This window comes from Carex rostrata, chromosome 15, assembly GCF_964058835.1.
Source record: "Carex rostrata chromosome 15, lpCarRost1.2, whole genome shotgun sequence".
Lineage (NCBI taxonomy): Eukaryota > Viridiplantae > Streptophyta > Magnoliopsida > Poales > Cyperaceae > Carex > Carex rostrata.
This window is the reverse complement of record NC_135932.1, coordinates 5,211,339-5,235,832: the sequence shown is the minus strand read 5'-3', so window position 1 is coordinate 5,235,832 and position 24,494 is coordinate 5,211,339. Positions and strand designations below refer to the sequence as shown.

General features: G+C 34.0%; 1 protein-coding gene and 2 long non-coding RNA genes across 3 annotated transcripts in view; 1 reads left to right on the top strand and 2 right to left on the bottom strand.

Moving 5' to 3' along the window:
- The window catches only part of LOC144566000 (uncharacterized), a 58,255-nt gene extending 45,840 nt beyond the window's left edge, over positions 1 to 12,415 (top strand). Inside the window, exon 2 of the long non-coding RNA XR_013515098.1 lies at positions 11,970 to 12,415. This is a non-coding gene — a long non-coding RNA (uncharacterized LOC144566000). The remainder of the gene's footprint in view (positions 1 to 11,969) is intronic.
- On the bottom strand, positions 2,908 to 4,460 carry LOC144566001 (uncharacterized). The gene is made up of 2 exons (XR_013515099.1): positions 4,159 to 4,460; positions 2,908 to 3,715 (listed from the first exon to the last, which is right to left on the bottom strand). It is a non-coding gene; the product is annotated as an uncharacterized LOC144566001 (long non-coding RNA).
- On the bottom strand, positions 10,759 to 13,647 carry LOC144565997 (endochitinase EP3-like). The gene is made up of 2 exons (XM_078315861.1): positions 13,225 to 13,647; positions 10,759 to 11,276 (listed from the first exon to the last, which is right to left on the bottom strand). Exons 1-2 carry the CDS (start codon positions 13,625 to 13,627, stop codon positions 10,870 to 10,872), a joined length of 810 nt encoding a protein of 269 aa, XP_078171987.1. The 5' UTR covers positions 13,628 to 13,647; the 3' UTR covers positions 10,759 to 10,869.
- Between the last annotated feature and the right edge of the window lie 10,847 nt (positions 13,648 to 24,494).

The window sequence follows — 24,494 nt, the reverse complement described above, 5'->3', positions numbered from 1 at the left end:
GAGATGGGCTATGGTGCATTGCAATGCATGAACCCTCTTATGCATTGCACTATTAATCATGGATTTAAAGTCCAAACGACCAATCTGAACCGTTCATCTTGTTCTTCATATTAATATGTGCTTGGGGACCAAATTTTACATTTTTTTGAATTTTTTTTTACTATTTATTAAGCAATTTTGAAAGTCGCTGATCTGATGGTCCAAAAAATTTTACTGTTTTTTTACTATTCACAGCAAAACAACAATTTTCAAAAATGCTTAATAAATAGTAAAAAAATTCCAAAAAATGTAAAATTTGGTCTCCAAGCACATTTCAATATGGATTAAACATCTAACGGTTCGGATCGATCGTTTGGACTTTAAATCCGTGATTATAGTGCAATGCATAAGGGGGTCATGCATTGCAATGCACCATAGCCCATCTCTCTCTCTCTCTCTCTCTCTGTGTATATATATATATATATATATATGAGGAGGGTTCAAATGCCTCTATTTTTTGTGCCTCTATCATGTCTCCATTTTTAAAATATTTAATAACTCAAAATTTAAAACTTAAAAGTCAAAATAAAACCGTTAGATGTAATCTATATTATTTTCTCTATGTGCTCATAAAAAATTATTACATTTCAATTTTGTTTTTATATGAATCAATAAGTTGAAAAATCAACGTCTAGAAATTATCCACATTAGTACATTTTTTATAAGTTTTTGATGACAACCAAAACAAATTTGAAATGCCATAATTTTTTACACGTGCCTAGATAAAATGATGTAGATCATATCCAACGGTTTTATTTTGACTTTTAAGTTTTAAATTTTGAGTTATTAAAGATTTTAAAAATGGAGGCATGATGGAGACACAAAAAATGGAGGCATTTGAACCCTCCTCTATATATATAGAGTATGGCTAATTTGCTGCCAACAGTATTTTAAGAAAGTGCTGCCAGACCTTTTAACCATCCGATTTGGTTTAGATTCACGCTTGATGAACTAAGAATAACGGAGCGATAGGGTAAAGAATAACTTCCCGTCTACCTCCCGTCTCTCTACACTCTCCCTATCATCTCTATTTTGAATACCCGCTCGACTACCCCTTGCGCAAAATGTGAGAAATCACCGGTGTTGAACCCTTCTCTGCCCGATCTGCTCGACTACCTCCCTCTCTGTCGACGAGTCAGAAGAAATCTATCTGTCGCTCGAGCCGTTGGTTCCTGCTCTCTTCTCGCTGGGGGTTCCCGCTCCACCTAGCTGTCGTTAGCTAGGGTTTGGTCAGGTAGCAAGAATTCCAGAGGATCTTTCCGACTCACCCCTGTCGATCTCGAGCTTGCAGCACCTGACGACATCAGTAATTCGTGAGTCTCTCTCTTTCTCCAATTCTTAGAATTCTTAATGCCCTGGACTATTAGTTACTGAAAAATTCTTATATTGCATAGACTATTAGTTACTGAAAAAAATTCTTGCCCAATTCTTAGAATTATTAATGAAAACTGAGTTGCGATTACCGATTGTTATTGAAAATTATTAAAAAATTCTTGCTTGCTTCTGATTTTTTATTCCAGTACTTAACATTACTCAAGTCAAATGCGCATCTAATTAATTAATACCAAATTAATTGTCATTCACTTTTTAATTTCTACCTTTTTAAAAAAAATCAGTGTTTTATCAGGACTTGGTCTCAATGGACGTCAGCTTCCTCCAAATGTTGTTGACCTGTAAGTCCTCATAAAATTCTCCCTTAAATTAACTCTCTCTTCTTTCTTAAAATTAAACTTCAACTACAAATGCAGAAATCTTGAGAGGAACCAATTTTACTGGTGGAGCCCCATAATTTCACAGCTGTCTGATCCGCTGGTCTCGCAATGCAAGGGAAAAAGAAAACCGCAACGATTCAAACATCCGATTGAAGTAAAAAAGGCCAAAAAAATGCGAACTTGTAGCTATTGTGGGGAAAAAGAAGGCCACAATATGAGTACATGTCCAAAGCTATAATAATTTAACAAAAAAAATCTCAATTTCAACTTATGGCAATTATTTTTCCTTTTATGTAAACATCAAACTCTGAATTTTTTTTTTATTTCATCTTTTTATAACATACAGTAACTATTGTGTTTTATTTTTGTAGAAAAAGAAGGATGCTAAATTAGCCAAGGATCAAGCACAAGAATCATATGCAGATGAAAACTTGTCATTGGAAGAGAATAATGTATATGATAGTGAAGACTTGTCATTAAAAGACGATAATGCATATGATAGTGAAGATTTGTCATTGGAAGATTGATATTCCATATGTGGTAAAGTCACGAGGTATTTTTGGTATAGTTATAGAAATGGTATTTTTGGTATAATTATAGAAGAAATATTTCAAGTTACCAAACTTGTTTTGCTAATTGAACTTGATGTTTATGAATTATGAATATGTTTGCTTGATGTAATTTGCAAAGCTTTGAACTTGATGTTTATGTTATTTTAGCTTCATTTGTATTTGTTGTGTTTGTTTCTCATTGATGCACTGTATTTGTTGTGTTTGTTTCTCATGGAAATACTTGTTTGAGAGCATCAAGTTCATGATATAAGCATACTTGGTATAGCCATAGAAATGACAGTTTCAAACAATCCCATAACATTATTTTTCTATGACAAAAGCTATATTATACATGCAGCCATTAACAAAACAAATAAAACTTTTACAATGAAATTCCATACTCAACACAATCATTACTAGATACCAAGTAATAAAATCATGCAAATTAACGGACCCAAGTAACACAGGAAGTATGAATTTAAGCAACTAAGTATAGTCAATCAATATAGCAACAAACAATGGATACCTATGTAAGAAATATTTCAAAGGATGCTAACAAGCAATCCTAAATTAAAATAGATTGGGATCCATTGACAATGGATTACTAAAAAAAAGCAATGTAATTCCAATATAAAATTATCACTGTTCATCAAAACACATAAAAATTATATAACTTCCCAACCCCAGCAAACATAGGTTGAGAGAACAAAAATTACATCCAAAAACTTAATTACAAAGAAATTACAACAATTTGATCTCTAAACAAAAATTAGCAAACCAATGCATCTTCTCCTTTAACACCTCATCTGGATCCTACAGCACCAGTAGCTTACCAATACTTGAGCCACATACCACCTTCTGTGATAATTCTTGTGCCAGTACCGCTGATACCATCCAAGTCTCTTTATCTCTCTCTCTCTCTGCCGCTCTCTCTGTGTGTGTCTATAGTGGAGAAAATAAAATGGTACTTGTCATAAAATTAAGAAGAGAAATTACAATCGCATAAAAGCCAAAAGAGTAAATGGAAATTGAAGAAGGCTACTTTAATTTTCTTTGAAGTGCCTATATATGTACTTTACCACTCAGCATTTGCAAGCTACACGAACTGTGAAATTGATCAATTGTTTAAATAGTAACAAAAGCAACACCTAAAGAAATTGTGTACATGTACTGTAAAATTGGTACCAGTGAAAGAAACATCTAAGTTATGTACCTGTACTATAAAATTGGTACCAGTCAAAGCAACACCTAAAAAAATGGTGGGCCATTCGCTTTTTACCATACCGGTGCTGGTATTTTTTATGGTAAATATACCTCCTGTGTCATAAAAGTCCACTTTAACTTCTCTAGGATTTGAACAGAATGTGAAGGAAGGCTCTTCTTTTATTTCATCTAGGCTCAGCTGACAACCATCTACAGAAAATAAAAGTTAATATTTTTAAATTCAGAGAAAGAAAGAGAAAGAAAGAATTAAAATCCAAAATAAATATCAAGTACAATATAGATATACCAGATTTATAGCCACGGAAATATAGAATTGCTTGTATAAATTATCAGGAAGTCTCAACTATGATTTATAGGCACGGATGAACTAATTTAGCTGGTACCACTTATTTAGTTTATGATTTGAATTTCAATTTTTAATTATAATTATTTTCCAATGTGGAAAAATGATTGGGAAAAACAGTTTCAAAGCAGTTGAATCCTCACATTTAAATATTTGATTGGGGCATACAACAAAAAAATTGACAGAATCGGTGAGAGAGAAACAGTTCACAAAAATAATATTTAAACCTAAATTTGCAAACTCGAAGTTTGAGCAAGGGAAGGGAGAGAGGGAGGGGAGCAAGCAGTACCTTTCTTCGGCTGACAACGGCTAGGGTTTCCACTCACATACTCGAATCGTTGAAACGCAGAGCAGTGCGCCGCGGCGGAGACAGAGGGGCTGACATGGAAGCGAACAGTACCTTTCTTCGACTTACAACGGCTAGGGTTTCCGCCCACATGCTCAAATTGCTGAAAAGCAGCTTGATGCGTCCAGAGATATCACAAACGCAACGCGACGGAGAGGGCGGCCGCAGAGGAAAAGTTTGGAGAGGGCTTGGCGGAGGGGGAGAGCGGCTCGAGCAGGAGGGATTCCTTTTTCTTTAAACTAGAGAGAAAGTCGGGATTTCAAAATACGATAGAGAGGAGACGGGACTTTATTTGTTTAATTCGCTGAAGCATTGACGAACTCCGTTAAGTTCTTATTTCCGCAAATTGAAGTAATCATCAAGCGTAAATCTAAAACCAAATCAGACGGTTTACAGATCTGGTAGCAGTTTGCTAAAATGCTGCCAGCAGCAAATTAACCAAACTCTCTCTCTCTCTCTCTCTCTCTCTATATATATATATAGGACTTGACTACGGTGCTATGGGTAGCTAAGAGGCCTCCCATACTACGGCTCAATATTCGACTTTTCAAAATTATAACGGTCGATCTGAACCGTTCATCTTGTTCTCCATATTAATATGTGTTTGGGGACCAAATTTTACATTTTTTGGAATTTTTTTACTATTTTTTTAGATTTATTGAAAATCGCTGTTTTTCAGACAAATCTGGACCATAAAAAACAACGATATTCAATAAATCTAAAAAAATAGTAAAAAATTTCCAAAAAATGTAAAATTTGGTCTCCAAACACATATTAATATGGAGAACAAGATGAACGGTTCGGATCGACCGTTAGGATTTTGAAAAGTCAAATATTGAGCCGTAGCACGGGAGGCCTCTTAGCTACCCATAGCATATTAGCCAAATCATATATATATATATATATATATATATATATATATATATATATATATATATATATATATATATATATATATATATATATAGAGAGAGAGAGAGAGAGAGAGAGAGAGAGAGATAGGCTACGGTGAGTTGCGAAGTAAAACGCGTTTCTACTTCACGCCGTATTTTTATTTTGAAAGCCCAAACGACCGATCCGAACCGTTAGATGTTTAATCCATATTGAAATGTGGTTGGAGACCAAATTTTACATTTTTTGGAATTTTTTTACTATTTATTAAGCATTTTTGAAAACTGCTGTTTTGCTGTGAACAGTAAAAAACAGTAAAATTTTGTGAACCCTCAGATCAGCGGCATTCAAAATTGCTTAATAAATAGTAAAAAAATTCCAAAAAATGTAAAATTTGGTCTCCAAGCACATTTCAATATGGAGAACAAGATGAACGGTTCGGATCTACGTTTTGAACTTTAAAATCACAAAATATGAGCGTGAAGTAAAATAGTCGCTTTACTTCGCAACTCACCGTAGCCCAACTCTCTATATATATATATATATATATATATATATATATATATATATAGATATAGTATCATACCCGTGCGTTGCAACGGGACATATTATAAGTAACAAATGAGTAAAGCTAATATACACTTAAGTGTACCAAGTGTACCGTACACTTAACCTTAGGGCCATCAGATTTATTTAAAAGTCGTGCTACCACGACTTTTAAAGAATCTACACGAATTTTAAAGAAATCTGACGGTCATAAAGTTAAGTGTACGGTACACTTAAGTGTATATTAGCTTTACTCGTAACAAATATATCAATAAAATTAATAACTATTTAAAAATTAAAACACATGTTAATAGAAATTTTATATGATTATGTATTTTTAATTAACTTTAATCGTGACCTTTGATAACAATTTGATGATGTGATGATTCTTTATTTTTAAGTACCAATGGTATCAAATAATAGCTTGATTTGAATCTAATATTAAATATCATACAACAATTCAATATCAGAGTAGAACTAGGGTGCTCTTAAGCTCACCAAAGTGTTTGGTGAGCTTGACTCTAAAATCCATCAAATTGATTTCAAATGACGAATCCGAACCGTTGAAACCCGCCTACCTTACGTGTGATGCGTCTACATGTGAAATTTTTAAACATTCAAATTAGTTTAGTATAAAGTCAATTGGTCAAAATTAGAAGGTTAATAAATTAATTTTAGTGCATTCATTTTTTGAACGTTTTTTTGACTGCTTGACTTTATACTAAATTAATTCGAATGTTTAAAAATTTCACATGTAGACGCATCACACGTAAGGTAGGCGGGTTTCAACAGTTCGGATTCATCATTTGAAATCGATTTGATCGGTTTTAGAGTCAAGCTCACCAAACACTTTGGTGAGCTTAAGAGCACCCTAGTTCTACTCTCAATATCAATATATAATATGATATCAAAAAACATAAATAAAAAGTGTTATTGTATATATGTATAGGATATATATACACACACACACATATTATAAGAGAAATATATATTCACACACACGTTCCAATTTATATTCTTCTTTGTTTCTAATTTATATTCTTCTTCTTATTTGTTTTCAATTTATAGAATATATACACACACACACATTGATATATTATATATTGAAAATATATTCTAAATTACCCACACCAATATGTATAAAAACAAAGAAAGAGAAACAAAGAAGTAAGGAAACAAAGAAATAAGAAAATGGAAGGTGGAATCTTCTCATTTGAAGAGAAGAAATATGGAAACAGATAAATATATTGCTAAATTTCATAATTTGTTCAATTTTAATTGTAACGTATCGTGTGGCAGCATATGTGGTGGGTATGTTTTTAACTAAGTTTAGACTTCTATACATAAAACATATGCATTTAATCAAAAGAAGACAAATTATGTAATTGAAGGACTGAGATTAAATCCGAAGTTTCACCTTTCAATCGTAGCCGTTTGATATCTCCATATTATATCTAAATTATGGCCCTGATTTACACTGAAACCTGTGCTTTAAAGCCTATAAATGTGGACTTTTTACTTATATTTCGATGAAATGTGGTACTGCTATGCTTTGTTTGGTATTTTGCAGGAAAAAGGGCGAAAAACTGGATCTGACTACTTTTCATACGGCCCGTATGACATTTTGTACGGCCCGTACAAGATCTGCCCAACCACAGAGAAGGTTCCACAACAGAGGCACAAAGTCTCCAAGACAAAGCACAGGCATACGGCCCGTACGGGGTCCCCTACGAGGTCCCCTACGGCCCGTAGGACGCAAATTCGAAAAATCCAGCTGGAATCTGAAATGAGCATAATTTAAGGGGGCTGAAAAGGAAGCCTCTGGGGACGGGATCTGGGTCATTAAAGGAGATATTCCACACCAGAAAAAGGGGGATTAGATCATGGAATAAATACAATCCTTCTTGGGGCATGAGGGGCATGAGGTGGAGATCATTCCTCATCATGGGGGGATCAACCTAGGGTTTGGGAGCGAGGGCTTGGCTTGGAGAGCAAGTAGAGAGGAGGAAAACGAGAGTTTTGCGACAGATCTTCTTCCTTCTTCGAGTTTTGCCATGAGCTCCCTTATCATTATCTTTACTTGTTTTATTTGCTTTCTTTTCTTTTAGTTTCTAGGGCTAAGATGTAGTTTCTAGTTTGGTTTTGTTTGTATGCTACTTGGATTTTGTGTTGAATGCTTTGTTTTTACCTTGTTGTGTAGTATTTTGATTGCTTTATTTGTGCTTGCTTGAATCGATTAGTCATCCCATTAGATGAATGCGCACATCTAAGTGTTAGGAGCCAAGTCTATGACATTTAATCCAACCGAATAAAGTATATGAAGTAGGGTGAAACCAAGGAGTACCCGAAAGGTGAAACTTTCCTTGAGGCGAAAGTCCTTGGATACTTTTAGTAAACCGACAAGTAACTTGGATAAATTAGGCCAAAATGCGAAAGTTGAGGTTTAACGTATCTAAGAGGGAAGTATTTGAGTCCGGTAATCGGGTACTAGGCCAAAATGCGAAAGTTGAGGTTAGGTATCTAGATCTGGTCGATAGAAATCCTAAACATTAGCACCAACGCAGAAAACAGTAGCTGCAGCATTAACTCGGGTTCCCTACAGGCCGTACGGGAATCCGTACGGGCCGTATGCCTCGGGGCTGGACAGAAATAAAATCTGAACCCTGGAAACGCCTTTTTATTCTTATTAAACAAACCCCAAAAAGATTTATTGTTTTGAATATTATTATTAATCTTTTTAAAACACCAAAATCACATTTGCAACTTCTAGAGTTTATTTAATTTAAGTAAAGTCTAGTTAAGTTTCAACCGTCCCTGTGGATCGATACCTGATAATACTACGCGATTAGGATTGTACACTTGCAAATAAAAAGACGTTTCTATGGTTCAGATACAGCTTGTTGTACTGAAACTTTATGCATACTTTTGTGTGAACACCGTTGGCGGATCGGACACCCAACATTCTTAATAATAGAATGGAGATATATATATATATATATATATATAAATGAGCTACAGTCAGTTGCGAAGTAAAACGTGTTTCTACTTTACGCAATATCTTCATTTTCAAAGTTCAAAATGTCGATCCGAACCGTTAGATGTGATCTCCATATTGAAATGTGCTTGGATACCAATTTTACATTTTTTGAAATTTGTTTACTATTTATTAAGCCACTTTGAAAATCTGAAAATCCGAGTGAACAGTAAAAACATTAAAAATTTCTAGACTATCGAATCGGCGATTTTCAAAGTGGCTTAATAAATAATAAAAAAATTCCAACAAATTATAAAATTTGGTCTCCAAGCACATTTCAATATGGAGAACAAGATGAACGGTTCGGATCAATGTTTTGAAATTTAAAATCGCAAAATATGAGTGTGAAGTAAAATAGTCACTTTACTTCGCAACTCACCGTAGCTCATCTCTCTCTCTCTCTCTCTATATATATATATATATATACAGAGAGAGAGAGAGAGATGGGCTATGGTGCATTGCAATGCATAGGCCATGGTGTGCATTGGACCATAAATCACCGATTCATAGTCCAAATGACCGATCCAAACCGTTCATCTTGTTCTCCATATTAATATGTGCTTGGAGACCAAATTTTACATTTTTTGGAATTTTTTTACTATTTATTATGCCACTTTGAAAATCGCTGATCCAACGGTGGCTTCTGATTTTACTGTTCCAAACAGTCACCGTTGGATCAGCGATTTTCAAAGTGGCTTAATAAATAGTAAAAAAATTACAAAAAATGTAAAATTTGGTCTCCAAGCACATATTAATATGGAGAACAAGATTAACGGTTTGGATCGGTCATTTGGACTTTGAATCGGTGATTTATGGTCCAATGCACACCATGGCCTATACATTGCAATGCACCATAGCCCATCTCTCTCTCTATCTATATATATATATATATATGGATCAGGGATCTCAATGTAATTAAATCTTGATGCAATATATGTAGGGGTGTAAACGGAGCAGATTCGGAGCAGATAATGCTAATACCATATCTGTATCCGTCTTTTAATGAGATGATACGGATAGTAAACCGATATCAAAATTTAAAACCATATCTGCCTTAAACGGATACGGATATGGAGCGGATAACCTACATATATAGATTTGAATATGGATACAGAACTAATAATTGTCGGATAATTGAGTTATGCACTTTAAGATACAAAAGAGTGACTTATTGTTGTCTTGAAATAATGACTAAAACCAATTTAGCAGAGACTAAAGCATACTACATTCACGGGCTAAAGTCTTGAATGGAAAAGAATGGAGAGAAGAAATGGAAATAAAAAGGTAGTTAAATTGCATTATTTTAGCACCATCACTAGCGAAAAAGAGATTAAATTGAAAACCATATCGTATTATCATTTATACCACAACTAAAACTGAAATGAATATGAGATAATATATAACAACTTCTATCCGGAGCAGTAAAGTCAAAATTGGTTAGAGTAATTTCGGATTTGGATAATTGCGAATACGGATACGAATATTCACCTTCATGAAATTATCCGTATCCGTATCTGCCATCTTTTCATCATATGCAAAAATTATCCGTATCTGTATTCGCAATTATCCGTATCCGTTTAATTTGGATATGGAGCGGATTATCTGTATCCGTTTACAACCCTAATATATATTTTTTTTTCTTTTTGAAAAAAAAAAGAAATCCAGTAGTTAGTTATGGATATTTGGTAATAGAAAGAGATTCCGATCGATCCTACAGACCCATAAAGAAAAAGAAAGAAGAGTTTTAGAGCTTGTATTACTGTCTTCATTACAGTTTTACTTGGGGGTCACAACAAGTTGGGTCCATTTCGTGATCGGTTCGTTTATTTACTGGACCAAGCAAACTTTAGAAATCAGAGCTGAAATATCAGCTTATAATCGTTATAAACCAAGTTGCGAGCCAAACTGAGCTGGTTTGTTGGGTTTGAATGAACTTTGTTTTAAGCAAAAAATAAATTTTACAATTTTTTTGAACCGAATTAGACAACATAAAATACAAACAAATTCACAAATTCATACCTATTTAATTATGGCAATTAATTAATAAAAATTATCCATCCAACTAAACCACTGTTTTTAAGAGTAACATCTTTATTGCTCATCGTACAATAGCTAGATATATAGTAGCTACAATTTATTCATTACAATCTAAAAATCTTCTTCATAATATAATTAATTCTCTACTAACAAGTAAGATTCTGTCCTGGATCAACTCCAAACTGCTGGCAATAATCCTTATAATACCCAACACGTGCATTGACCGCTTCCGTGTTCCCACCGTTGCATTCGATCGCACCGTTGATCGCCCTGATAGTGGCCCCAAATCCCTGTCCAATTACCGAGTGCACATTCTGCATCCAGAACCACAACGCGGCCTTGAACGATGTATTCACGTCATTGGCGACGGTCTCAGGCGAACCCAGACCGTCAAACCCGATGCTTTTACCTGCTGGCCCGTAATTGTAGTTCCAAGAGAGTTGAAGTGGGCCCCGGCCGTAGTACCCCTTGCCGGCAACGCAGGGCCACTGTGTGTTGGTCTCGTCGCAGTAGTCCTTTGATGCGCCGTCTATCTCCTCTATGTAGCAGAAATCTGCATTTTTCAATATTAACCGCGTCAAAAAATTTATTATTTGGAAGAAAATTTTAGCTTGTCTGTAGTATAGTAGACTAGTAGCGGCCTCATTGATTTTACAGGACATAAACTAAATAACTTTTTTTTTTGTTTTTATATTTGGAGCATCTACATCCTAGCAACTCAACTGAGTTTCTAAATAACTATTAACTAATTTTTAAAAATTTAGATTTTTAAAGTTTCTAACTCGCATATCCCTGAAATTAAGTTTAAGGTTTCTATTAAGCAACGCCAACAATAAATTAAAAATGAGAAGTAATTTGAGCCAATCATTTGGTCATCATGGAGTTTATAAATATTTTCTTAATGAGAAACTTTTCTGCATAATTTTTAAATAAGAAACTCTCCCACATTCATAAAACTATATTAAAAACTGTCACATTAGATTAATTAGAAACTCCAAGAATTTGAGAAATATAGATGTTTAGATGAAAGACCCCATCTATATTGGCTATGGTAACATTTATATTAGGTATCGATTTATATGTGTTATCAATTTATATCTTAAAAATATTTTAAAGTTTAAATATTAATTTGATTCGAATCATTAAACATGATGTGTAGATATATTTTAAGACTAAATTTTATATTTTCAAGAATTATTTTATTATTTTCTTAGATGGGTAGCTATCTAAGAATTTGCAAATTAAGGTGCGTGGGCAATTGGTTCCGTGTTGACTTTTTAACGAGAGGAATTAAAAATTGGTTATCTTTGTTGTAGGCCAGTAGCACACAAAACAAACCGCAAAAATTTGTTGACATTAAGTTGACAAACTTTTACATTATACACCTAACAGGTCTACTTCTCACTTGGTCAGAGAAGGCATGCATGCTTATCTTTGTAATTGTATCACAAATATTTTTGATAATTACAGTTTTGCCATCAAGCCCATGCATTATCTGCCTAAAAGTACGTACTAGATAATTATCTCGCACAATTCGTTGACCTCGTAACCTCTAGTCAAAGATAATGAAAAAGATGTACATTTTGTACGTATTACAGAAACCAAAATAGTCAAAATTTCCGAAGTATTTCCTACCATGCATCAAATTAACTAAATGAACTTTTGTAACTGTACCTTGTTGAGTTTTTTATTTTAAGAAAAAGAAGAAGATAATAATCAGCAAACTAAGCTTTCTGCATGTCTATATCTATATATATATTTAAAAGAGGCATAAAAGCCCATTTCATTGCTAAAAAAGAGTTAAATACAAACCAAGCTGATGATCGTTTAAGTGGCCAGCACCCTGGACCAACTACCACATCCCAAAAGAAGAAAAAAGAAACATTCATGCATCACCAAAAACATAGCAGACATCATGTTCCAAAAGTGTATAAAATTTGCCAACATTAAGCCACTTAGAATAGAACTGAGGCTACTTAACGCAAAACAAGGTACGGAACTTCATCAGCTAAACTAAAGGAGTCCTAGCATGTCTAGATATATAGTTTCACTAGTGTTATTATCATCAAGGTAGGAAACCTCAGGCTGATTATGGAAATAATTAAATAGACAAGAACCTTTTTTCATTCTAATACATCTTTCCCCCGTGACTTATTAATTTTTTTTTATCGGATGATGTGGCTGATGTCATATAATAAACTAACTGCTTGTTGCTGCTGATAACCTTTTTTTTTCCATGTTGTATGAATGTATGAATTCACAAATAGTACCATCACAAATTCACCATATATTTTATTTTAAAATAATTTTGTAGATCTAAAAATCTCTAAAATAACTATAAATGGTGTATGACGCAGCAAAAATCATCAGAACCTCTGAGATACTTCATGCAGTCTTGACTGATAGCATACTGTGAGGTGCTTGATCAACTGAATTGCTATTTCATGATGCAAATTTTGTTCCAAAAAAGCAAAATAAATTGCAAATATAAATGAACTTACGCCCAGTCTCATGTGTAACATGCGCAAAAAATGCGGCTATCTCCCTCTTCGAGTCATCGGTTGTGCCAGTCTGTCCGAATGCCGGGTACGACCCGATCGAAGACAGAAATGCTTCACGTGTGTAAAACCCTTTGCCAGCACAACTGGCATCTGCCTGGCCAATGATACTATCAAAGAATGATTGTGTGACTATATCTGCCACCGACGCGCCATTGGTCGGTGGTGAGGAGTAGCATGGGCCCTGTTGGCAGCCAGTGCCGCAAAAATCATTGCCAGTGCCACAGTAGCCGTACTTGCTGCAGCAGAGGCCATCTGAGCAGCCGCAATTTTGGCCGTTGATCGGGGTTAAGATGGTGAGATAGAGAATTGTGGATAGCAGGAGGGGTTTTAGGAGAAATGCCATTGATTGATATTTTTTTTGTGAGAGATGAGAACTGAATGGTTATGCCTTATATAGAGGAGAAGAGCTGAGAGTTTGGGGAGGGAAAAACGGTCAAACTCAACTCATAACGGGTTTGGATCTAAATAGTTGGGTTTTACTTTTGCGGTTAATTTGATTTACCTATTCGTTCAATAAGGTTCAAGAGTGTAAAATCATGGTGAATGGTACGATACATTGTCTTGTGACCAGTTGTGAGCAGGGGTTTCATTGGGTACGATATAGATAGGGTGGAAGTGTTTTTATATCCATACCCACTAAGTATGACTTTATTGATATTTTATCATTACCCATTAAGATTTGACTTTTCCTGTCCTATCTTTATCCGTAAAAATTATCGGGTAACAAAACGGTAGCCACAGGTGAATAATGAATAATACTACTATAATAATTAGTTTTATTATATTTTACAAATAAAACATCAAAACTCATTTATTTCTCACATATGTAATAATATTACTAATAAAAATAAAAAATAAATGTGTAATCAATTTCAACTAAATTGTATTTTTTATGAAACAAGATAATTCAAAAACAAAAATATATCATCCGACAAATTTAATTATTTAATTAAAGAACAAAACATACAAATAAAAATAATATGTTTAATATTTTTCTTACAACAAAAACAATACACTAAATAACAAAGGAAAAATTGGTTATTTGCCACTCCAAAACCTTGAAATTTGAAAAATACCACTCTAAACTTTGAAATTGTAAAAATGCCACTCTAAACTAGATTAATTTCTAATTTTGCAATTTATACTGTATTCTTTGATATTAGTCTTGTTAAAAATAATAATAATAATAATTACTCAAATACCCTCCTTCTTCTCTCCCTCTCCTTCATCTCACGAATTTAGGTGGAACTGAGAAAAAACCAGTAAGGAAACAGTAACAAAGAGAAGAGAAAAATTCTCCAAAATTGATATTATTTTTCTTTAAAATGAATTCATAGGAACAAAGGCCTTATATAAGCGAAATGAATACAACAAAAATTAGTTAAAAATACTAACTAAATTGTTCAATTGCATAACAAAAAGAAAATCAGTCAGTGGTGTAACTGTCTGAACTGGCACAACACCTTGCGACTCTGAAGGCTATTGTTCTCCTGCTTGTGGGACCCCCTGGTCAGGATCAAATGGTCGGGGCCCAATTGCAGTGACGCGGCTTTCGATTTGCAACGATGCGGGCCAGTTGCAGCGACACGGCTTCCATGTCTGGAAGAGGAGGCGTGATGGTAATCGAATGTCTGGAGGAGGCGATGGTCTGGAGGAGAGGCGCGATTGTAATCGAAGGAAGGAGGAGGCGATGCATAAACAGATGCATTAATTGAATCAGAAGGGTATAATTGGAAATACAGAAATACGTATACCAAAACAGTATTTTTCAGTTAATTTTTAATAAAAAATAGTATAAGGATACAATATAAATGACAAAATTAGGAATTAACCAAGTTTAGAGTGACATTTTTACAATTTCAAAATTTAGAGTGACATTTTTCAAATTTTAAGGTTTTGGAGTAGCAAATAACCAATTTTCCCAATAACCAAAAGTACTCAGTAATTATTACTCAAATATTATCATATTATTATATTTTATATAATTACCCTAGACCCTATAGGGTAACAGGTACGAAATAGCCTTTATCCGTACTCTTATCTGTTTAGTTAACGAAAAAAATCTTTACCCATACCTAATAAGCTAACAAAAAAAAAAAATCTTACCTATACCCGCCATATCGAATACGATACGGGTCGAATAACGGCTACAAGGGTATTATTGACACCCTTAGTTGTGACCAGTGTTGTAAATAACGGTATGCGGTTATTGGATGGACATGGTACCACTAAGCAATTAATCGAAAATAATCAAGAATAATCAATCATAATAAAAAATAATTGGCCGTTTAATTGGAAGAATCTGTAATAGTTTGGTCACCGTTGATTAATCGATCTAATCAGACGTTTTTTACAACACTACTTGTGACATCTCTTTCCGGAAGTAATTAAACGGGTTTAATTAGGGACCCGAGGCTAATGTGTACGTGTCCAAATAGCTGCTCTGCTCCTTCATCCTTGTGGAAGATGTTCATGCGGCAATCTCTTTCACAAGCCACAACGCTCCATTTATTGCATGTGCGTTGAAAGATGCATTTAGGGGTGTCAATGGATACGATACGGGTAGGGTGAAACTATTTTCATACTCATACTCACTAAGAATTGATTTTATTCATACCCTACTTATACTCGTTAAGAATTTGCCTTACCCTACCCTACCCTACCCTACCTAAACCCGTTAAGATTAACGGGTAATGAAACGGTAGTGGACGAATAACAAATAATACAAATATAATAGTTTTATTATTTTTACAAATAAACCATCAAAACTTATCATGTCATACATATGAAATCACAATTACTAATATAAAATTAAAACATAAATATGCAATTAATTCTAATTAATAGTTTTTTATTAAGCAAAAAAAATCAAAATCACAAATATCTCTTCTAACCAATTCAATTTTTTAACTAAATAATAAAACATTCAAATAAAATAGTAAAATGTTTAGCATAATATTCTTATGACATAACTTATTTTATATAATTACCCGTTACCTAACAAGTATGAAATAACATTTACTCGTATCCATTTTCGTTTATCTAATGAAAAAAAAAATCGTTATCCATATTCACACCCAATAAGTTAAAAAAAAAAATCTTATCAATACCCGTTTTATCAAATACGATATGAGTAGGATAAACAGATAAATAAGTGTCATTGACACCCCCTAGATGTATTTACCATCTGTCAAGTGCCACCTCAAAGATTTAGAATGGAGAGATGTTGACATTTAATATCTTCCCCCACCTCAAAGATTTAGAATGGAGAGATGTTGACATTTAATATCTTCCCCGCAATTATAGATGGTTCTTTCAATGAAGAAATGGTTGCATATCCTGTGATTGCGGAACTGGTCAAGCTACTAGAAATTGAAATGTGAAGTTTGAAAAATCAAAGTTGGTAATTTGGTATTAGAAAAGTATGCACTAATCTTAACTTCCAGACTTTTCACAAATAATCACGATTATACCCCCAGACTGTCAGTTTGGAATAACAGTGCTGACCTGCAGGAACAAACGCAGCCAAACAAAAAAAAAAATTGAACAATGCAGAATACTGGCTCTAAATTTGCTGCCTACTATTACATAACAATCTGATTTTTTTTTTTCTTTTTTTAGAAAAATTAAGAGTTTAGCCCTTGTTTGATAAATTAATTAAAAAAAAATTGGTGTTGCACTTAAACCTGTTACAAAATGAGAATGAAAAATGACTCAAAACAACAATCTAAATTCTTCAGTATAAATCAAACATGCCAAATTATGCTGTGTTTTTTTATGAAGAGTTTTTTGATGTAGGTGTAATGTGAAGGTGACTATTCAGATCATGTGTTATAGTTGTATCGTAATGACAACTATAGGGAGATGTAAACTTAGTTTCATAAAGTTGATCAAATAATGAAAAATATAATTTTCAGTGATATCTCTTTTATAAATGAAAAATAACTTTATGCTGTTAAATTTTTGGAGATAAATTAACTAAAATGAACACCATTAAGCATTCGGAATTTTTATTTATTTGATCATGATATATTTACTGGAAATAATTGTTTTGGCATCATATAAATGCAAGAATTAGTATGACGATGCAATTGTGTTTGTTTTTATGTAGATCATTTCATAATCCAAAATTTTAGTCTAGTCCTATGGACTAAAGTTGCAAATAATTTATACAAGTTAAGTGATAATGTAAGTTAGGACATGATAATAAATTTTTTATATTATTTATGCACTTCTCATTATACCAATCGTACTCTCTTCTTTGATTGCAAAAGGTTAAGGTAGGCTACTAAATTCGGGCCGACAATAAACCAATCGATTGGCCCAGTAAAACCCGGTCCATTAGAAAGGGACAACCGGTTGCTTGACAATCTAAAGAGCAAGCGCTCATTTAGTCCCACACAGCTATTCTATATTTTTTCTGAATCTCCGGAGCTCCGCTGATACTCTTGCTTTTGAATTCGTATCCTCTGAGATATCTCAAACTTTGCGTGACTTTGTGGAAAATCCCAACCGTATCCTCTGAGATATCTCAAAGCAGACATAATACTGACCCCCCACATCACCCCCAAATAGGCACCAGACATGTCGGTCATGCAAAAGTTAAGTTATCTCAGAGGATACGCACTCCTTGTTTTGCCGTGGTCTAAAAAAAGGAATTGGATTTTGTCCAAAGGACTTTGGACACTCATTCAAAGTCGGTCCTTACTGTTTGATTTGTTTTGAGATTCGCACTAATATATTAAAATTTACTAACTTTAAATGGCTCTGTAAATCTAAACCACCCGTATAAAATTTAACGCAGATCGGACGGTTTACAACTTATTTTGGATGAGATTTTGTCCAAAGCCCCTTTAGATTTTAGACAAAAACTCCACTCCTAAGACAATACATTCTTCTCTCCATCTCTCTTCTTTCGATTCTAAATACGATTTTCTCTTCTCCGTCTCTCTTCTCTCCGTATTGCTCGCCGCTCGCTTCCGCCGTCCTATCTTTCATGCGGTCTCCATGCCGTCCGAAGCTTCTTTGCAACGACAAGGTTGGCTTTCTTAATTCTTAAGTTCTTCCTTCTTTGAATTTCCTGTATTGCAATTTTAATAAGTTTTTTTTTGTTTCTCTAATTTTTCTAATTATATACATAGATAATGAGAATATTGTGGTAATTAAAATAATGGTTGTGATAAGATATCTCTTTGTGATTACCATCCAGAATCCAGATCAAAACTTTGCTGCTGCTTATGCAACTGAGTAAGAATTGTACTAAATCTCATGACAAAAGACGTCATCAATCATCAGGTCCATCTATGAATTTTGTTTGGAAATTGTTGAATTGCTCAACTTAGGGCCGTTTGGCTCATTTTCATCTCCTTTTGATCCGTGTAAGGCCCCCTCCCCTTTGTGATATGTTGGTGGTGACAATTTCTGGTAAAATTGCTATTATAGAGACCAAAGCGTAAATAGTATGATTATGTAATGTTGTGGTGTAAGACTTGATTAAAATTGAACGGATACATAACCAGTAATGTACTGAATTGACCGTGTCCACAAATTACTAGTAACACTTAAGATTTTTGGAGCAAGAAATTGATTTCTTCATGTTTTGGATTGATTTAGTAATGCAACAGTATGCGATTGATAACAGTGCGTAGAGGAGATGAGATGCGTACCAGTACACTAACTTTAGAAACCAGTTGTACCGAATAGATGCGTGTTTTATTAGATATATACAAGGGATGAGATTATTAACTTTGATAAAAGAAAAAAATGCATTTCGATAAACTAAACTAATATACTAAATGTACCCAGACTTTATATTGTATAATTCAAAACAAGTACGAGTATTGTTCTGATTATTTTTCTACAACAATGGCCTAACTAAACTTATCTGTATCCTGTTATATGGTGATTAAAATGGGCTTTGGACAAACACTGACATGAAGGATGATTCTTTACCCTCAGTAATTTCTGTGATTTTTTCCTATTATATAAATAACCTGATGATTGTCATTGCATTTTTTTATTAAGACCATGCACAGTCTTGAACCTTTATAGTGTAAGTGTGTAACAGTTCGATGTGGTAGAAACAATTAACCAAAGATGTTTCCTTATATTCTTTAAATAGCTTTATGGTAGAAACAATTAATTGATTTGGTACAAGTTACTCTTTATGTACTCAAATTTTTTAATTCTTTGTTGTCTTATTTTTTTTCCAGTTTTAAGATCAACTTCAGCAATACATACAAAACATCTTCGCTCTGTCTACAACTATTATGGTATCTTTCTAACTTTTTTTTAATTTGAGAAAAACATATTATTCAAATTAATAAGAAAGCTTACTGTATTTTCCCAAAACGGTTGCAAATATTCATTTCCCGATTGGTATGTCTGTGTGTGTCTCTTTATACAATTACAATATATTTTTCAACAATATGTTAAATATTGTTGTAACTAGAGAACCATATTTTTTTTTTCATGGATTTCACTTACTACTGACCTAGGTTTTAGAAAATATAATTTTTACTTAATAATGAGTTTCTCAAATTAATTTCAATCTAAGTTCCATCGTATAGTACATTATTTCAATCTAAGTTCCAACACCACCACCTAGAATAACCGCTGCTAAATTTATGCAATGTGAATGTGCATATGAATTTGAATTTCAATTAAAATCGTATTTTTAAATCAGGCCAAGAGTAACTCTAAATTTTTGTTCAACAGTTACCAGCTATTATTAAACAAACTAAGAAATAAATCATGCATTATTTGCATTGACTAACAAACATCATGTCTTTTAACAAAGAAAATGTTGTTAATTAATCAGAATCAACATTAAATGAAAACTAATGATCCATCTTCTAAAATGTGCAGTTTGACGGATCAAATGAAAACCTGACTTAAAATTTGGGAGCAGCAATAAAGTCTATATAATTTCAGAAATTTTGTCCTCAAATCAAAGATGAGAATAATTGTCCATATTCAAAGAAAAAAAATATCTAAAAACCTGTTGGATTGTGTGTAATAGAGAGTACAAACCTCGATGTGGATTAAAACATGAGGCCATGAGAGCAAAGAGAAAGGGAAAAAAATGGAGAGGAGAGAGACGCGAGGTGACAAGAAACCGAGAACTGGAGACGATTACAACAGATAGATGGTCTGTAAAACGGATTGGATTTGAAAGGGTCTGAATATAGATCCATTAGTGAAAAACAATAAACACGGAAGTGTAATACACAGTACACACTAGAATGCCAAATGTTATTAGAGCAATGTATATTACCCAGTACAATATATGAATTTCACAGAGAAACAAGGTACAACAGAATGAATCTTATATAGCATTCCACGATCATAAAACATTACAAGTAGCTTGCTAATAAAAAAACCTAACCTAGGCGCACTAATGCTAAATATATATCTTTTATGTATATAGGATGCAAAGAAGAAGATGAACGCTCCTGCATGCTTTGTGCAAAAGCAATCGAAAGAACCTAAGAACATTGGAGGTTTGTTTTATTTTTATTTTTTTTATTTTGTATCAGTGAAGCTTTCGGCATACGGCTTGTAACTATTTTCTTATTGTATATTTTATATTGGATTGAATTACCTTTTGTTTATGTTTATCTATTCGGGATTTAAAGAAAGAAAAAAAAGAACTATTGTGAGCAAAAACAAGCAAATTCAAGGTCCGTTTGTCCTTGATATTGTACTAGAAAATATTGAGTTCCATGTTGAGGAGAAGCAGCTGAATGCGAAAAAAACAAACAAGGCTGAGAATGCAAGCGAAAAAAAATGATAAAAATGTGATCACTTCAGAAAATGGGAGATGCAAGGATAACATAGTTAATGAGGACAATGATTGACAATGAACTATTATAGGTAACTATTTCATTCTCACATCTAAAATTATGGCAGAGAGTTTCACAAAATTATGTACACATGACAACAAAACACGAACTTGTCTTTCCAGATGAGATGGGGATTTCAGTTGAAACAATATATATTACCACCATTCAATTTACAAAACCCTTCACTATTTTGAAATACAGCTGGATTGTGTCAATACCTATTTCAACTAATATGTTATTCTCTGCAGGTACAGTGCATTGATAGAATTAAAGAAATTGCAAAGCTATGTCAAGGACAAATCATTTATAATATTAGAGAAACGTGCATCAACCAATGAATTTTTTATATTATTCGTTAGCAAGCCTCAAGAGATCTCATAAACTCTATCTTCTTCTCTTTTTCCTTTGTTTAACTGATATTTATATTACATATTTTCAATAATTATTGTTGCCCATATCCCAATTAATAACAATTAATACCTTATATGTAAGAATCATTACATATAAGAGTCATTACAATTATATTTTTGTACATGGAATCAAATCTCCTGCCCCCTCATGGACAGGAAAATCCTGCCCACACCTTGATTTAGCCGTCTGATAGACTTTAGAATTCGTGTTGTGATGAGAGCTGTGAAATAAAACGGAAACGGAAAATTCTATAAGCAGTGTCTCCGTTATTTTATTTTTGTCTCTTCAAAACCTTTGGTCTTCCATTCATAATTTCTCTCTGCTTGCACCCCTGCCTTCTTTCCCTCTCCGCCTCCCGATTTCTCTCTTCCTCTTTGTTGCGTCCGGCCTCCTCTTCGACTGCTCACTTCTTCTTTCTGTGCACAGTACCATTTCTTCCTCTTTGTTGCGCCCCGCTTCTCCCAAGACTCATGCTGCGAGGGAGAAGGGCTCTCTCCACAGCTACTTAGCAATGATGTGTAAATACGTAAATCCTTGAGAAATTGTTATTCCGGCCGATTCATCCGATTCCGATTCTACAGTCAAAATCCCGATTCCAATTCCGATTCTGAGTTTCAGAACTATGGATATATTTATAAAAAAGTCTCTAACAGTACCTATTCTATTCTAACAATAATATTTCTATTTAAGGACATATGCTCTAACATTAACTTTCTATTTGAGAAAAAAGGTTAATTATTCTAAATTCTAATTCTCAACAGGTTTTCTTACGGTTTCTGGTACGGAACCTGTAACCAGCAATGCTCAAGACTTGTTACACATGTGGCGTGCCAGTACTGGGGGAAGAGGCAGCAACACTACGAAACTGGGCAAAAATTCTATAGCAGTTGGTACTTGGGCGCTACGGTGTGAATGCAATAGGAAAATTTTTAGACAGGAGAGCAAACTAGAGACGCAACTGGTACAGGAGGCAGCATTAACAGTTCGGCACTCGAAAGGATGGAGATTTATCTTTTAAAACCCATTTCTGGATTCTGGGTTGTGATTGTAATTAGGATGGAGATTTATTTAGAAAAAAAAAAATCTCATTTCTAGTTTCCGGGCTGTTATATAAATAGGGGAGCAAATATTAGTGTAAATATTTTTTCCTTATTAATGAAAATTGTAAGGTGGCAGTTGCCATTTTACCCTAAAAAAGACAAATTAGCAAAATAAAAAAAAATGAATATAACATAGTTATACTTCAAAACATTTATTATATTGTACTTCTAGTTTCATTAAAAAAATGAATAGGACATAGTAGTAGCAGGATTATAATGGAACTTGCAGACTGAGTACTGCAGCTTGGTTCAAAGTTCAAACCTGTGGATCTTGATCTGTACCAAATCATGAAATACAATGAAAGACGTAAAATGAAATATCATGCTGAATCAACAAGCAATATCACTGGTATCCAACAATGGTACATGCAAAATGCTTGTGCTTATGATCCGCAACAACATGATAATTCGAATTCTATAAAAAGACTTTTATGCCCTCAATATTGGTTCAAACAAAGCAAGACAGAATCTACTCAAAACATCCAACATTCAAACATTTAGCAACATTCATCCATTTCCTTCTTAGCATGACATGTCAAAACATAACCCCAAATATTACAAAAGCACCTAATTAACTACAACCATTACAAAATGATCCTAAATTCCTTGCAGTGTATCTCACTCAGACTCCAATTTCAGTTCTTCCTTGTGCAAGTTCTCATCTTTTACTCAATTGGATGTTTAAACCTTTGAGGTTTTCTCCTCCCTTTGCACTATGATTGAGGGGGGTCTTGGTAGTTAATCTCCTTAACACCTTCTCCATTTCCAATAAGAATCTGGTCAGCAGTGTCACCAACATGCTTGGCTGACATATCAGCCTTCATACTCTTAGCAATCTCACCTATTTCGTTGAAGCACGACTCAAGATTTTCACTAGCAATGGTATACAATTCCAAGGGGTTACAGAAATTATCAACAATTTTCATGGCCTTCATGCAAAGACTACTATACCTACAAAAATAAAACCAAAATTAACGAATGCTAACTAGAACATAAAAATATATTTGCATCTCCATTACTTTCCACCATCTATATCCTTTAACATTTTTTTCTATTTATAATTGAGTTTGTCTTTGAGAGTTAGAGGTCAGTGAAACTTCGATTGATATACTAATTGACCGGACACATTATTCTAACATACTAATTGAGGGTTAGAACAAACAAATAGTTTACCTTTGCAACATACAATTAGATTAGAATAAACAGTTAGTTAGAATAACAAAATGCTTGTAACAAACTCAACTCTAATTGGATATTAATTCAATGAAAAATACGATTTACTTCAAATCAATATCTTGCATTTCATTATAGTTACTAGACCAGAGTCTACTTGAAAATAAAAACCCATAACTTAATAACTCATTGTTGGCTCTTTCTCTGTTCAAGAAGGAGAGGTGACGCTCAGCCGCACAGGGAGAGGCAAAGAGATGGCGCGACGACCAGGATGAAGGGAGGAGGGGACCATTTTTTTTAGCTTCTCCAGCAAAACAATCCAAATTGGTATAGGGAGAGCACGAAGAGGGGAAGAGGGCACAGTCAGGAGGATCGAGGAGGGAGAGCACGGAGAAGGCACGGCCGGTGGGTTCGGGGAGGGCAGCGGTGTGTCTGCCGTGCTTCTCTAGCAGAGCACGAGAAAGAAAATTGGGGGAGACGGATATGCCAGCGGGTTTAATTGGGGAAGAAACAAGAAAGCGAAGAGAGAGGAAAATTAACGGAGTATTTGATTAATAAACGGAGTCGCTGATCCAAAGATCTATCAACACGAATTTTGACAAAATCTAACACTTCAGATTCGATCTTACACTTGTGGGCAGGAAAATCCTGCCACAAGGGGGCAGAGGATTCGGTTCCTTTG

Coding starts and splice junctions, on each gene's coding strand:
- LOC144565997 (XM_078315861.1), bottom strand. CDS start 13,627: ATGGCATTTCTCCTAAAACCCCTCCTGCTATCCACAATTCTCTATCTC. Junction 11,277..13,224: donor TGTTACACATGAGACTGGGC/GTAAGTTCATTT, acceptor TGAAAAATGCAG/ATTTCTGCTACATAGAGGAG.